Genomic DNA, 15,411 nt, shown 5'->3' on the forward strand with positions numbered 1-15,411 from the left:
AGTTAAAGTGTTAAAAGTCACAGCATGGACACAGTTTGAAAAAAAAAACATACACACACACTATATAAATAAATTATATATTGTGACAAGAATCACATTGTCTTGGTAAATTCCATCAGTAGCTTTTATTGCTCACCGCAGGCAGTTTCACAGGCAAGATGTCATACAAAGTCTTCCAATACAGCAATATACAGTGGACTCGAAGTTCCAAGAACCCTAACACTAGTCACCCCCCGGCCTTTAAGCTGGGCGACTATTTCACCGTCAGGCTCAGTTTCCCCAGTGTCTCTGCAGTTCTTAAACCAGCTTTTCACAGGTGTCTGTAATCCGCTGCCTTTCCAGGCACTGATTGAGGCAACACCTGAACTGGTTATTTACACAATCATAATGCCTTTGCTCTGCCAAACCTGGGAGATCTGGATATTCCACACTTACTTCATGTGGAATTATGCTGACCCTGTCACAATATTTGTGAATATAAATGTTGTAAAATATATGTGCAGCACTGAGCCAGGTAAAACAGGTCGTGTATGTAACAGCCAAGTGTTGAGCATGAGGCACCAAATGTAAATAGTCCAGAAATCTGTTTAAATGCACTGTATATAGTTACTGAATGTATTTTAAATGTATTTAAAGTAAAATGGCACGTATCTTTGTATCCTGGGATCCCCCAGCTCCCTTCCAGGAAAGCAAACTGTCTTCCCATGCAGCCTCATCTCTGAAAGTGGTATGAGAAGGTGCATGGGGAGCTGGCCAATGCAGCCGCTAATTATTTTCAGGGAGCTCCAAAGACCTTCCCATCTGTGGCCAGCAGTGGTGTAACTAGAGTGAGCAGGGCAAGTGCCCTGGGTGCTGTGGCAGGCCAAGTAGAGGAGGGCATCGCCGTCCAGAGCAGCGTACCTACCACCTGCCACAGATTCATCATTGTGCCGCCTAGCAAGACCAATGGTGCTCAGCGCCATGACTGCACCTCCCACCTTGCTGCTGGGAGCGCAACACCAGCATCACGTGATGTCACACTCCCTGTCCTGACATGAAGAAGAATCCCGGCGCCTGCCTGTCCTCACTGTCTGTGGTTCATCCAGATAGAAGGCAGAGGTGAGGGCGGCCGGTCAGTTACTGGGGGAGTAAGGAAGCAGAGAGAGAGAAAGAAGGGAGGGGGGACAGAGAGAGAAAGATTAAGCAGGAGCAGTATGGATGACATGTCTGGGAAATGGAGGGAAACTGAGGGCTGACACCAGCATATGTTACAAGTCGCGGCTACGACTTGTCTCTTTCTTGTAGTTTACATTCTCATGACGCCTTTGTTCTGGTTCCCTCAGTTGTTAGGCCATCTGCACACCTCAGGAGGTCACGTGTTATCCATAGCACAGCATAATTGGTTTGTCTTCCTATTTGAACACGCTGACCTTTTGCCACCTCGCCGACTATAGCATTCCTCTAGGTCCTCTCGGCTCAGCCGCATTGTCAGCATTCTGTATCATCTCGTGGAAGGTTATTCCAGTGGTATCACCTTGCTATCGGCTCTACAGCCTCTCATATGGCTCCTTAGTTGCATCAGCAGCGTCCGTGCTGCCACCGGCTCTCCAGCCTCCCCTATGGCTCCTTAGCAGCATCAGCAGTATCTGTGCTGCCACCGGCTCACCAGCCTCTCCTACGGCTCCTTTGCCGCATCAGCAGCATCCATGCTGCCACCACCTCTCAAAGCCGTACCATTGAATACAAGCTTGTACGCAAACTTGTGTACCAACTTTCTTGAACTCAGGGCCTGATTCAGAGGCACTCGCAAATAGCGAGCGCTCACTCTGAATCAAGGCGGACGCTTTTTTTTAAAAACCCGGCCTCCTGGCCACTCACTAAGCTGTGGGTGACCACCCACAGCTTTAGCGGGCGGCCAGATAGAGCAGGAAGCTCACTACTGACATGGTGGGGCATGCGCGGCGCGTGAGCAGTGCCCCACCATCACCCGCTTGTGAGTGCATAGCGCTTGCAAGCGGGTCTGAATCAGGCCCTCAGTACACTAATTTATACACAAGCTTGCACACCAACTTGTGTACCAACTCTTAAGCACACAGTACACTAATTTGTACACCTACTTGTGTACCAACTCTCAGAGCCACATTGATTACTTCTCGCATCTGCATCCAGCTCCAAGCCGCACCATCGGCGCTCTAAGCCACATCAACAGTGTACAACCATCTGTAACCAGCTCCAAGCCGCACCATCGGCTCTCAAAGCCGCATCAATTATTACTCACTTCTGCATCCGGCTCCGAGCAGCACCGTCGGTTCTCAAAGCCACATCAGTTATTACTCACTTCTGCATCCAGCTCTGAGCCGCACCATCGACTCTCAAAGTTGAATAAATTACTATTCACATCTGTAACCGGCACCAAGCCGTACCATCGGTTAGGGTTCTAGGCTGCGGGGGGGAGGCTAGGGTTAGGATACTTACCTGCAGGTGTCGGCATTCTCACCTAGTTGAGATTCCTGTGTCAGGATTCTGAGTACTGGGATCCTGAGCACCGGGAACCCGTACCCAACCCAGCAGGAACCTTTTCTTGCGGCTCCATATTGCAGCTGATGCTAGGAATGTGCATCAAATATTGATATCTAGGGTTCGATGTTGGTCCAATTTCCAATCGATACAAGCAATATGATATATTGGCATGATTGATAACCTCCAAGTGATACAGATTGAAATACAGAAAATGAAGAAAGAAAACACGTAGTTTGTGCACATGATGTGACTTTTTCAGTGTATTCCAGAGACAGAGGGCCAGATTCAGAGGTGTACATAGGCCCTCATTCAGACCCACTCGCAAGCGGGCGCACGTACGTTAGGCGTACGTACAAAAATATTTAAATTCAATGGCTCGCTCGTATTTTCGTTCGCATCTAAAATTCCTCCCTAAACTCTGACGACCCCTCCTCTAACTAACGAGCGTACGAAATAGCGAGCGTACATCCCCGAAATGGCTTGAAAGGAACGCACGCACAAGTATAAACAGGAAGTGGCCTTGTCAGATGTCGATTACCTGCTCCTTTATTCTGCCTACCTCCATCAATCGTATCATGCCAATCAATGTATCAATTAGCTTAATTGTTTGTTTTTTTTCAACACAATGCAAGAAACTTTACTCTTGTCCGTGTTTGTGTTTACCCGCAGAATACGTACGGATGAAACATTCGCTTTTATTGTTCAAAAAACATGTGAACCACAATTAATCAATTGTTCTATTGCTGTGTATCCCCGCATATTTCCCTGGGTTCATTTCTTTATTTAAATTTGCTTACGCATGTCACTGCATCAAGCCTATCATAACTCTCAAGAGATTTGTGGCCCTGTCGAACACATGACTCATACACTAACCAATAAAATTGCTCCTGTTAATTTCCAAAATACATTAGCCAATCAGAAAATTTTGACACACTTTATCAAAAATGATTTTTAAGAAAAACACCATTGCCATCATGAGAGCCTCCGCATTCACCAGGCGCGAGCTGCTGGTGCTTACGGAGGTCATGGATCGCCGGATCACCAGCCAACCTCAACCCATGACCAACCGGCAGAAGCGCTCCGCGTATGTGGAGGCACGGTCCCGCCTGCGGTCCTTCGGCTCACGCCGCAACATCGGGCAGCTGGAGCGCAGGTGGTCCGACCTGCAACGGCGAACGCCCCGCTTGCTGGCATGCTTTCGCATGCAGATCCTGGAAAGTAAGTGTTATGTATTGTGGTTTTAATGTTTGTGTTTGTGGGGCAAACTGCGTGTGCATGTTTTTCTGTCTGTCCTATTTATTATTTGTACTCATATCTGCGTGTGCATGTTTTCCTGTCTGTCCTATTTCTTATTTGTACTCATATCTGCGTGTGCATGTTTTCCTGTCTGTCCTATTTCTTATTTGTACTCATATCTGCGTGTGCATGTTTTCCTGTCTGTCCTATTTATTATTTGTACTCATATCTGCGTGTGCATGTTTTCCCTCTATTTCTGATTTATTCATTCAACTCCTATTTGGCTTCTTTTTTTTTTTTTTTTTTTTTTTTTAGTTTTGGTCCCCGGATTTGTCCATAAACTAACCGCAATTTCTTTGACATATTTTAGGGGGACAGCCAAGACTCCGCCGTCACCGTCCGTCCAGACGGCGTTCCCGCCCACTATCCCCAACCCCCAGCCAACACTCCACCCCAAATCTTTCCCCTATTCCCCACTCCTCCCCATCCTTCCCAGACCCTCTCCCGGAAATATCGGGCCTCCTTCCCCTCCGTCCCACTTCCCCCTCTCCTCCACCCACCCCTCTTCCAATTACCCCCTCCCCGGAGTCCATCATAACTCCTCCTCATTCTTTGGGGAATGACGGATCCTCCGAGGAGGATCATGGAGGCATTTCCGGAGCTCCCGTTTTGGCTCCCGGTATGTTTTTATTTTGTTTTTTTTTAAAGCACAAACTGTTTGTATGTAATCATGTGTCGTGCCTTTCTTCGTGTTTTTGTGGCTTGACTTTTGGTGATTTTGCAGTTTGCCTTTACCTCTTCCTGGTGATTTCAACATACACATATCACACCTGTGGGAATTTGTACATAGGCCTTGTATTTTTGGCAGCACCCCCTTTTTTTTTTTTTTTTTAGGTTTAGGAGTGATTTCGTTGTGTTTTTGTTTTGTTAACCCACACACTTTTCTCACCCACAGAGGAACAGAGGCGTCGGCAAGAGGTGGCGGATTGTGTGGGCCAGATGCGCCAACATGTAATTGGCATTCTGGTGGCCCTCGACCGGCTGTCTGGCCTCCTTCGCCAGTAGTTTTTTTTTTTTTGTTAACGTTTCAAAATAAATTTATTCAGACAAATATACGTTCTGGCTCATTTTTTACATCCAAAACCAAGATAGTTTAGCATGACATAAGTAGACTGTTCCTGCAAGGATTTCCCTTTTTTAAAAGTTAGATTGTGTTTTGTCTTTGTATGTCAAACAGACACAAGAAACACAGAACAGTAACAATGTCATTTCCCTTTTTGGGTGTAGTGTCAATTACATATTTCTACATTTTACAGGTTCCTAGTTGGTGCGCAAGCTGCTTAGGCCAATCTTACAAATCCCAAGGTTGGCCCAGGCTTCCTTTTGGTGTGGGTTGGGAAGCTGAAAACATATTTCAGTTTAGCTCAACTGGCGTCAGTACTGGATTACCCCTTAGTCAAATGTAACTTGTGTTAACCTGGTTACACTTGCTGTTAACGTCCCAAAAAAGGAAGACCATTTCACTCTCCAAACATTTATTCACAACATAACAGAGAAAACAAAGTGGTCACTCCCAAAAAAAGAACACAGTGATAAATTCAAATACAACACATACCAAGAAATAATTAAATAAAAACAAAAAATCAAGAACTGGTTGACGAAGGACCATGCCAACATGATTCCACAAACATGGCGTTGCAATATGGGTTCGAGAATATATGCCCAAAAGGACCAAATCCAGGTTTGGTAAGGGTAGCAGGAAGTAGTGAGCGTTGGAGTGCCAAAGATTATGTGAACAAACAGAAGATGGTGAGAAAAAAAACACAAAATTAGATGTTCGCAAACAAACACAAACACATTAGGTATAAACACTGTAGTTTTGTTACAACTTACCTAAAAAATCTGGCCACCACATCATCGCGTATGGCCCCCCCACATACTGACCTCCGACCAACCTCGGGGGGGCCATCCTCAGGTAAGGCATCCTCTGGCTGCATTGGGACACCACTCCTTATGGCAATGTTGTGAAATATCCCACACAGGACCACAATTTTAGACACCATATCCGGCACATACATGAGCTCGCCACCAGAGCGGTGGAGGCATCTGAATCGGCCTTTTAAAAGGCCGATACAGCGCTCCACCACTTGCCTGGTGGCTGTAAGTGCGGAATTATACGCACTTTGTGGCCCTGGTGTGGGAGCCAAATAAGGAGTGAGCAGCCAGGACATGCAAGGGTATCCACTGTCTCCTGTGAAAAAAAATAGACAACATCAGGAACACTGTGTATCAAGCTTAACATTGTTATGTACTAAAGGTCTCCACTTACCCAGAAGCCACGCATCACCAGCTTGTAGGTTGGTTAATTTCTGCCATATCCCTGATTGCCGGATGACGAAGGAGTCATGAGCACTTCCTGGTAATTTAGCATTCAGGGACAGGATCTGGAGGGAGGCATCACATACCACCATTACATTTAGGGAGTGATAGTGTTTCCGGTTTCTAAATATTGCCTCCAGCCGTGCTGGAGGCTGAAGTGGTATGTGAGTACCATCCACAACCCCTATGATGTGTGGGAAGCCAGCTATTTGGTAAAAATTGGCCTTGGCCACACTAAGGGCACCCATATCCAAAGGCATTTTAATAAAATGATGGAGGTGCTTGAAAAGTGCCTCCATCACTGCCCTCAGGATCCGGGAAAAGGAGGATTGGGAGATGCCCGCCACTATTCCCACCGTTGTTTGAAACGATCCTGAGGCACAGAAATGTAACACCGCCATAAATTGCGTCAGTGGTGGTATTGCTGTTGGACTGTCAATTTGCCGCTCAAGATCACTTTCTATTAATGAGAGAGTGTCTATGATGATTTTGGGAGGTAGACGGTAGCGTCTTAAAACCTCATCATCGGGCATTCCAAAAAGGGTGACACGTGTTCGAAATATCTGGGGCCTTGCATGCCTACGATGCCTACGCCTGGGACGAGTTTGAGGTTGGTCGTCTTCCGGGAGCAGGGCCAGAACAATTCGCCCCAGATCTACCTGAAATTCAAAGTTTACAATGTAAGGCTTTTGAGCCACCCCAAAAGTAACATAAAACAACTTAGCTTTATGATACCATCCATAGCTGCTTACATGCCGGGGTATTGTCATGATACGTATAAACTGTAAAAAAGCCAAAAATGAGACATCAAAAATTTAGAGGGTGATTTTATGTTTGTCAAATTGGTGCAAGCCAACACATAAAATAGGCGAAACACACATTTGGCCATCGATGAAAACGACATTGCACACCGTACGTCAAATAGGGGTCAAATGGACCCCAAAAATGTAAAAGGGAAAAGAAAAACTGGTTTACATGATGAATAAGCCTCGAAAAATGCGTCAATTAGTTTGCAAATGCAAGTCACTACACCAACAGTCAAAAATGCGTTAATTAGTTCGCAAATGCAAGTCACTACACCAACAGTCAAAAATGCGTTAATTTGTTCGCAAATGCAAGTCACTACACCAACAGTCAAAAATGCGTTAATTTGTTCGCAAATGCAAGTCACTACACCAACAGTCAAAAATGCGTTAATTTGTTCGCAAATGCAAGTCACTACACCAACAGTCAAAAATGCGTTAATTAGTTCGCAAATGCAAGTCAGTACACCAACAGTCAAAAATGCGTTAATTAGTTCGCAAATGCAAGTCACTACACCAACAGTCAAAAATGCGTTAATTTGTTCGCAAATGCAAGTCACTACACCAACAGTCAAAAATGCGTTAATTTGTTCGCAAATGCAAGTCACTACACCAACAGTCAAAAATGCGTTAATTTGTTCGCAAATGCAAGTCACTACACCAACAGTCAAAAATGCGTTAATTTGTTCGCAAATGCAAGTCACTACACCAACAGTCAAAAATGCGTTAATTTGTTTGCAAATGCAAGAAAAATAATGGACTTACCAAAATCGAATATATAAGATTTCCAACAAAAAGGTCTTTGGGTCCGAAAGCCAAAACAAACTAAAATAGATGAAATTAGTGTAAAAAAAAATATATAAAACAAAAAACAAGAAGTAGACACCAATTGGCCACAAATTAGACTGCACAAAACTTACCAAATCAGGAAACGAGGGCAAAAAAAACCAAAAAAAACTGCGAACGGAAAACCAAAACAACTGTAGCAAAACCAAAAAAATACAAACACCGCCAAATCCTCCAACCGCAAACAACCAAATCCAACCAACTTAACCGCCAACAATCCAACAACGCAACCTCGACTCCACACACACCAAGCCATAAATAGTGTTTATTTTCCCGCACAAATTAAGGAAGAATCATAGGGACGCACAATCAATGATGCGGCCGCAAACTAAGGACGCATGTATAAATACGTCACGAAATCACATTTAATTTCTGGTTGATTTCATTCTGGAAGCAGAGACATGGCTTCAGACCAGGGAAACAATGGCCAAAAATCCGGCGGTAAGGCCTTCATGCATTTTGTCTCAATGATTCTTTTAAAACATAATATTGTGCAAGTTGTGAAGTGGCTAAATCTGCATATTTACCCAAATAGGTGAGGAGGAAGACATGGAAGAGACTGCTGGCCCCAGTCAACCCGCCAAAGCTGCCAAAAAAAAAAGGCAGCCACATTTCACAAGCAAGGAGATGGAGGTTTTGATCCAGAAGTGCGTTGACATCCTGCCCCAGGCAGCCAGGAATATGAGCCAAAGCCAGAAGTGGAGAATGTGGGAGGAGGTCGCCGTTGCTGTCAATAGGGTGGGTGATTATGTCCGTCTAGCCCGGGATGTCAAACGGCGGTAAGTAAACACTTTCCCATCCTATAAACAAACCCCATTGTAAAAAAAAGGATAGTGGTTCCAATTTCATTCCACAGATGGGCAGACTTCAAATATCGTCTCAAGCAAAAACTTGCCGACAGGGCTAGGCATGCAAGGGGGACAGGTGGGGGTCCCACCCCTGTGTCATTGGAGTTGACAGACTTAGAAGAGCTGGCACAGGGGTGTGTGCAGGCTGTGGAGGTGTTTGGCGTGTCCAACATGGATACGGACATGCCAGACTTTGCGGCTCCTCATGTTGGCCAAGGTAAGTCTTGTGATGTCACCAACTCTGAAATGCGATTGTGCCAATATGTAGATTCTAATGTGAGTCTTTTTGCATTTTTCCTAACAGAGACAGAGGCGGATGAGTCTGCTCCAGAGGGGAGCCTTGGCCGCAGAATTTCTGCTGGCTCTGCAGGGGAGGAACCAGTACATCCGGCTGAGGACCCTGCAGAAGCCAGTCCAGGGCGTGCCCCCTCGCAGGCAGTGGGCCTCCTCACAGAACTCAATTTTAAATCGGATTTCCATACGGAGATTCTGCAGAGGATGGACGCCAGTCTGATACGGGTGGCTGAGGCCCTGGAGCAAAATGCTGCGGCCAACGTGACCATTGCTCAGGCCCTGGCGGAAAATACCAGGGCCAACATCCGCATCGCCGATGCCCTGGAGCAGCTCGTTCGCCAGCACATGGTGGAGCCGACCTCCCTTCCTGCCGGAACATCCGGATCCTCCACCTCTGGCACAACATCAGCCAATCCTCCAAATGTGCCTAGCCCTGTGCCTAGTCCAGAGGCCACAACATCTGCCTCTGGACAGGCCAGCCCGATGGCATCCCGGACCCAGTCTGGCGCCCACCCTCACCCAGCCAAACGGGCGAGAAAACGGTGACAGCAATGGCGACTTTTCCCACACTCCTTCTGTGCTTGGCTCATATTCCTTTCTGGTCAAAACTTCCCTCTCCTTTCTTGTGAAATTTTTAAAAATTTGGTATTTACGTTTATGTTACCAGTTATGGCTTTTTTTTTTTTAGTAACAAATATCTTTGCCACAAAAAAAAGGCAACAAAATATTAGGCCAATTTGTTTGTGTTTAAACAATAAATTTAAAACACAAAACTGACATTGTATTGTGACATTATTGTACAAATGGGTTACATTTAATCCTGGCCCTAAAGGCAAAAACTGACCCTCTTAAAAAAAAAAAAAGGCCTCTTTAAGGAACGTTTTAAAAATCACATAGCGATGCAAATTCCACAGTAAACCAAAAAAAAGGGGAGCTAATTAAAACATGATGACATTATTGTTACAATAGGCCATAACCAACAAATTGTGGCCAAAATAAAACACCAAAAATGTACGCTAATTGATTGTGTAATCATGACATTAGCAGCTCTGATTTCCACCTGCGTACGCTTTTGTGCTATCCCAATAAACTGCTTTCCAAACACATACCAAGCCGGTTTTCAATCCAACACTAATTACTTTACTGACCAGCCGCGATTAATCGCAGCACCATCCTTGAGTCCCGGGACGGAGGAGAAGGCCATCGCCAATGTGGTCGAGTAATCCTGACCCTAAGCTGTGCGAGCATTTTGAAGGGAAAGCGGATGTTCCAGTGACGTATGAGACGGTCCGAACACATTTGACGTTCGCATCTGCTAATGTATGTACGCCCCAAAAACGCCTCGCCACGCCTGCGTTTTTTCATCTCCACCCCCGTCAACACCCAAAAACGCCCTGTTCTGTCAATCACATTTGACATGTCACTTCCTGTACGCTATTTTAGGAACGAGAGAAAAAAAACTCGCAATCTGCCGTACGCACATGCGCAGTGTAACACCGACGCATGCGCGGTTAGTCAACATCGGAACGCAACGAGCGTACTGTTGTTAACGTGCGGCTCTGAATGAGGGCCATAATGTCCATGTCGCACGCATGCGGCTGATTGATATTTTCAGTCTGCTCATCCATCCTAGGCACACTACGCATGCGTCCCGATGGTTACTGCTCTAAGGCGCATTTTAGGGAGGAAACAAAAGGGTTATTGTTTCCTAGCTAGACGCAGGCGTGACGCAGTTGCACTGACCTGTCGGTCATGTTCAGATGGAGAAATTGCACCTGCCATAGGGCTGGTGCAGTCTCCGATGTTGCGTCCAGTGGTGCGTCTTAATACGCTCAGCAGCAGATTAGCGCCGCAGTTTGTAGATGTCAGAGTATGACTACCATCAGCCATGACATTAGCATGAAGATGCAGTCGTGCTGTGGCAAAAGGCACTGTCGTGGCTGCAATAGCGTACACCTCTGAATCAAGCCCTGAATGTCTGCAAACAAAACGTTAAAACGTTATGTAAAGTCACAATGGCACAGCTTGCAATATTCTGCTGTGTTCTGTGGACAAAGAGGGTCCCCTATGCGCATGCACAAATTATTGATATGGCCGAGGATTATAACAGGGCTTAAATGCGCCCTGCGTAGGCCCTGCCTCCTTAGTACCCAAAGTCATGACTTTGGGCCTGATTCAGACCCACTCGCGAGCGGCTGTCCGCTCGCAAGTGGGTCGATGTTCTGCACTGAGCATGCGCACGACGGAGGGAGCTCCGTCGTGCGCATGCGCCAGACGCGACGAGCGAAGGACTTTCCTTCGCTCGTTGTGTCTGATCAAAGGGGGCGTGCTGTCGATGTTGATTGACAGCATGCCCCCTTTGGTGGGCGTGCCGGGGGCGTGCCTCCCTGACGGGGGCGTTCCTAAGGGAACGCCTACCGTCAGAAGCCGGCCCACTGACATCACTAGTGATTTCAGTGGGAGTGATTTTGGCTCTGATAGAGCCAAAATCACTCCGGGCCTTGCAGTTAAAAACCTCAACCGCAGGCTCCGGCTCGCAGTTTCGATTGTCGCGATGGTCAAGACCATCGCGGCCATCAAACTGCACGCTCGTATAGGCTGTGGGTGGTGACCCACAGCTATACGAGCGTCCAGGAGGACGCTCCATAGTTATGGAGGACGGCCCTCATTCAGAGCGTGCGCTCTGCTCAGAGCGTACGGCTCTGAATGAGGGCCCTTGTGTGGAGTGGCAAAGCCTGCAGCATCGGTAAGTACAACTCTGACTTGGAGCGTCCTGAGAATGCACACACAGCATGGTGCCTGTCTGGAGCATCTAAAGGCGGCACAACAGCAGTGATACTGGCTGCAGTGTGTCATTCCAGGCACCCTGATAGCCAGAAGCCCTGTGCGCTATGTGTGTGGCGGTATCGGTTCCACACCACTAGTTATGGCCCTGATATGGCCTGCTGATCTACACTTCACTTACACTTTTAATACTACTTCCTGGTACAGATCATACTTGCCAACTCTCCCTGATTGTCAGGGTGACTCCCTCAAATAGTAGCAATCTCCCTGACTCCCTGAAGAGCCTAGCTATCTCCCTGATTCTACCTTACCCCCATTATGAATATGTTGTATATAAAAATAAACAGATATATTTACATTCAAATGGGATCATTAGTATAATGTCCCTGCATTGGTTATAAGGCACAGTGATCCCTATGGCTAGATGCATTTTCTGTAATATATCAGTGTGTTTTCATCAACAAATAAATCTTACTAACTGCTTCTACATCTACATTTACATTTGAATGTAAGTCACTATTATGACACACCTCTCAGATGTAGCTGTACACGCCCACTTTACCACGTGCTCATAGTTGTGGCCTTCACAATCTCTCTGCAAAAGTAGGCGAGTATAGTACAGATATGTCACTAAAAAAGTTTATGTCAAAAAGTTTTTACTTATTTTAAAGTCCAACTTTCCTCCTTCGAATTTTAAAGTGGGTTCCCTTATACTAGAAATGCTTTTTTTTTTTCTATAAATAACTCTGATTCATTACGGATCACTATTGCGATCGCGGCTGCAATTTGCGCACACAGATCTGCTGTAAAAATATGGTAATGAATGCTATCGCAATGACCAATGAAACATCTGAATGTGAGCAGATACTGAGAAACCCCATGATTGTTCAGAATGGCAGCCGGTGCCAGCTGGAACTGCGTCTTCCGATGCCTGTTTGCCTGAGATCGTGCCCCTTCAAAAAATCTTGCTGTAATGTTTTAACACCGCTGGTAGATTTCAGGGACACATTTCTGCCGAGCTACAGTAATGCATCCAAATGCTTCATATGTGATACGGGGGGTAATTTAGAGGTGGACACAAGCATCCGATGCTCATTGCGCATGCTTCCTGATGGCTTACTGCCGGGGAATGCAGATCGGAATTGCATGGAGCTTGTCAGGGTGTGTCGGTGTCAGAGACTGCATTGGAAGGCGCACTTCCACTGGCACTGGCAGCCATGTACCGATAGACATTCTGAGCAACCGTGGGGTTGCTCAAATGTCTGATAGTACATTTGATGTCCGATAAATGGTGCGCCGTGTGCACATAGGCGTCGCACCACGGCATCAATAAGATGTCCATCAGCCGCGTCATTAGCATACAGGCACAGTAGCAGCTGTGACAAAAGTCACAGCCGCTACTGCGTCCATCTAAACCAAGCCCTTTGAATTAGTGGCCCTTGGGCATTTACTGAAGTTTATTAGGACATCATTTCCAGCCTTAATTTTCTATGAATGTTAACCTATAAAGGTCCACAGAATAGTTTGTAAGAAATTAATTTCACACATATAATATTAAATGTTTTTGTGTAATTGGTCTGTCTTGATAGATAGAAATATTTTGACGGTCAGAAATTTCCAGAGATAAATCCTGAATCTGTCCATGAAAGTTAGGGACTGCCGGAACTTATGCTTATTATGCTCTGTTTATTAAGACAATTTACTGTAAAAACTTAGATAGTCTAAGGAATTGCCGTTTGTGACACTACAATGTGCTCTCTCCCAGCCAGGCTGCTGGTCCATTGTGTTGTTGGCATCAGCAGGTCAGCTACTCTGGTCCTCGCTTACCTAATGATTCATCATCAACTTTCACTGACGCAAGCCATCCGTAAGGTGCAGGAGAATCGCTGGGTGTGTCCCAACACAGGGTTCCTTCAGCAGTTACTACACCTGGATGAAGAGCTGCGTGGAACTAGACAGAAACAAATTCAGGCCAACAGACACGAAGGGAATGTGTGAACAGAAAGTAACATTATTTCTGTGTTCATTTTTATTTTATAGTTTCTAGAATATTTCATTAAAATGAAGTTGTTAGAGTCTAGGGAATGTCTATTTTGTGTATGTTGTGATAATGTTTACTTTCATGCAGTATGTATGTGTCATCGTTTACTTTATTGCTTTATTAAAATGGGTGTACATGGTATAATATTTATTATGTCTTCCTTTACATCAGTCACAGATCTTTGCAACAATCCATATTTTTGCAAAGCTAATATTACATGTTGAGTCTCCCATATCCTAAATGCTTGGGACCAGGGGTATTTTGGATATTGAAATATCCCGTATTTTGGAATAAGTGCATACCATAATGAGATCTTGGGAATGGGACACAAATCTAAACACAGAATGCATTTATGTTATATATACACCTTATACACAAAGCCTGCAGGTAATTTTATACAATATTTTTAATAATTTTGTGCCTTAAATAAAGTTTGTGTACTTTGAACCATCAAAAAGCAAAGGTTTCACTATCTCAGTCATGCTAAAAAAAAAATCTGTATTTCGGAATATTTGTATATGGGAGACTCTGAAATTTTCTTGCAGCCTCAGAGCAAGTTCAATATTCCCTAAACTCTTTATTGTAGGGAACATAGGCCCTCATTCAGAGCCGTACGCTCTGAGCAGAGCGCACGCTCTGAATGAGGGCCGTCCTCCATAACTATGGAGCGTCCTCCTGGACGCTCGTATAGCTGTGGGTCACCACCCACAGCCTATACGAGCGTGCAGTTTGATGGCCGCGATGGTCTTGACCATCGCGACCATCGAAACTGCGAGCCGGAGCCTGCGGTTGAGGTTTTCAACCGCAAGGCCCGGAGTGATTTTGGCTCTATCAGAGCCAAAATCACTTCCACTGACATCGCTAGTGATGTCAGTGGGCCGGCTTCTGACGGTAGGCGTTCCATTAGGAACGCCCCCATCAGGGAGGCACGCCCACCAAAGGGGGCGTGCTGTCAATCAACATCGACAGCACACCCCCTTTGATCAGACACAACGAGCGAAGGAAAGTCCTTCGCTCGTCGCATGCGCACGACGGAGCTCCCTCCGTCGTGCGCATGCTCAGTGCAGAACATCGACCCACTTGCGAGCGGACAGCCGCTCGCGAGTGGGTCTGAATCAGGCCCATTGTCTGAACTTGCTCCTGAGCCCCTCCAACCCCCCACCCATATGATTAAAAAAGCAATTGGAAGTTTCCAGTTATCTTAATTAGTCCAACAATTACTTACCTTCTGGTAGGTCTGTGCTTCTCTGCCACCCCGACATGAAGTCTTGTTTCTGTTACCCCTCGTCTTCCAACAGCATTGCAGGTAGCAAGGGGGCTGTGTCCAGGGTGGAATAGGTGCTGAATGAGTTCCCCGGGGCTCTTACTGCCTCTCTCCTTGCTCTGCATATACAAGTGTACTGTGGTTAGCAAGAGTAAGGTGTATGTGTGCGTGTGGTGGTGGTGGGGGGTGGCACCTCAGGGACCCATGTGTGCATCAGTGTAGTGAATAATGTGCAACTGTGGTGGAGCAGAGAGTGTGTCAGTGGTGGATTATGTATCAGTGGAGAGAATAATATATATTAGTGTAAGTGGTGGATAATGTGGCAGCCTGAGCTGGAGATCTCCCTCCCAAACCTACACCAGTCCTGGCCATACAGACCCCTCCTGCATCAGTCCCTGCTCCTCACCATGCCCCAGG

General features: G+C 46.0%; 1 protein-coding gene across 2 annotated transcripts in view; it reads left to right on the plus strand.

Annotated features, from left to right (window-relative positions):
- The window catches only part of DUSP13A (dual specificity phosphatase 13A), a 47,996-nt gene extending 33,950 nt beyond the window's left edge, over positions 1-14,046 (plus strand). For both annotated transcript variants that reach the window (XM_088474962.1, XM_088474961.1), the window contains exon 4: positions 13,455-14,046. In XM_088474962.1, the coding sequence (XP_088331088.1) occupies positions 13,455-13,687 (233 nt within the window). In that variant the 3' untranslated portion in view covers positions 13,688-14,046. The remainder of the gene's footprint in view (positions 1-13,454) is intronic.
- Positions 14,047-15,411: the final 1,365 nt, after the last annotated feature.

This window comes from Taudactylus pleione, unplaced genomic scaffold, assembly GCF_031769625.1.
Source record: "Taudactylus pleione unplaced genomic scaffold, aTauple2 ptg000157l, whole genome shotgun sequence".
NCBI lineage: Eukaryota > Metazoa > Chordata > Amphibia > Anura > Myobatrachidae > Taudactylus > Taudactylus pleione.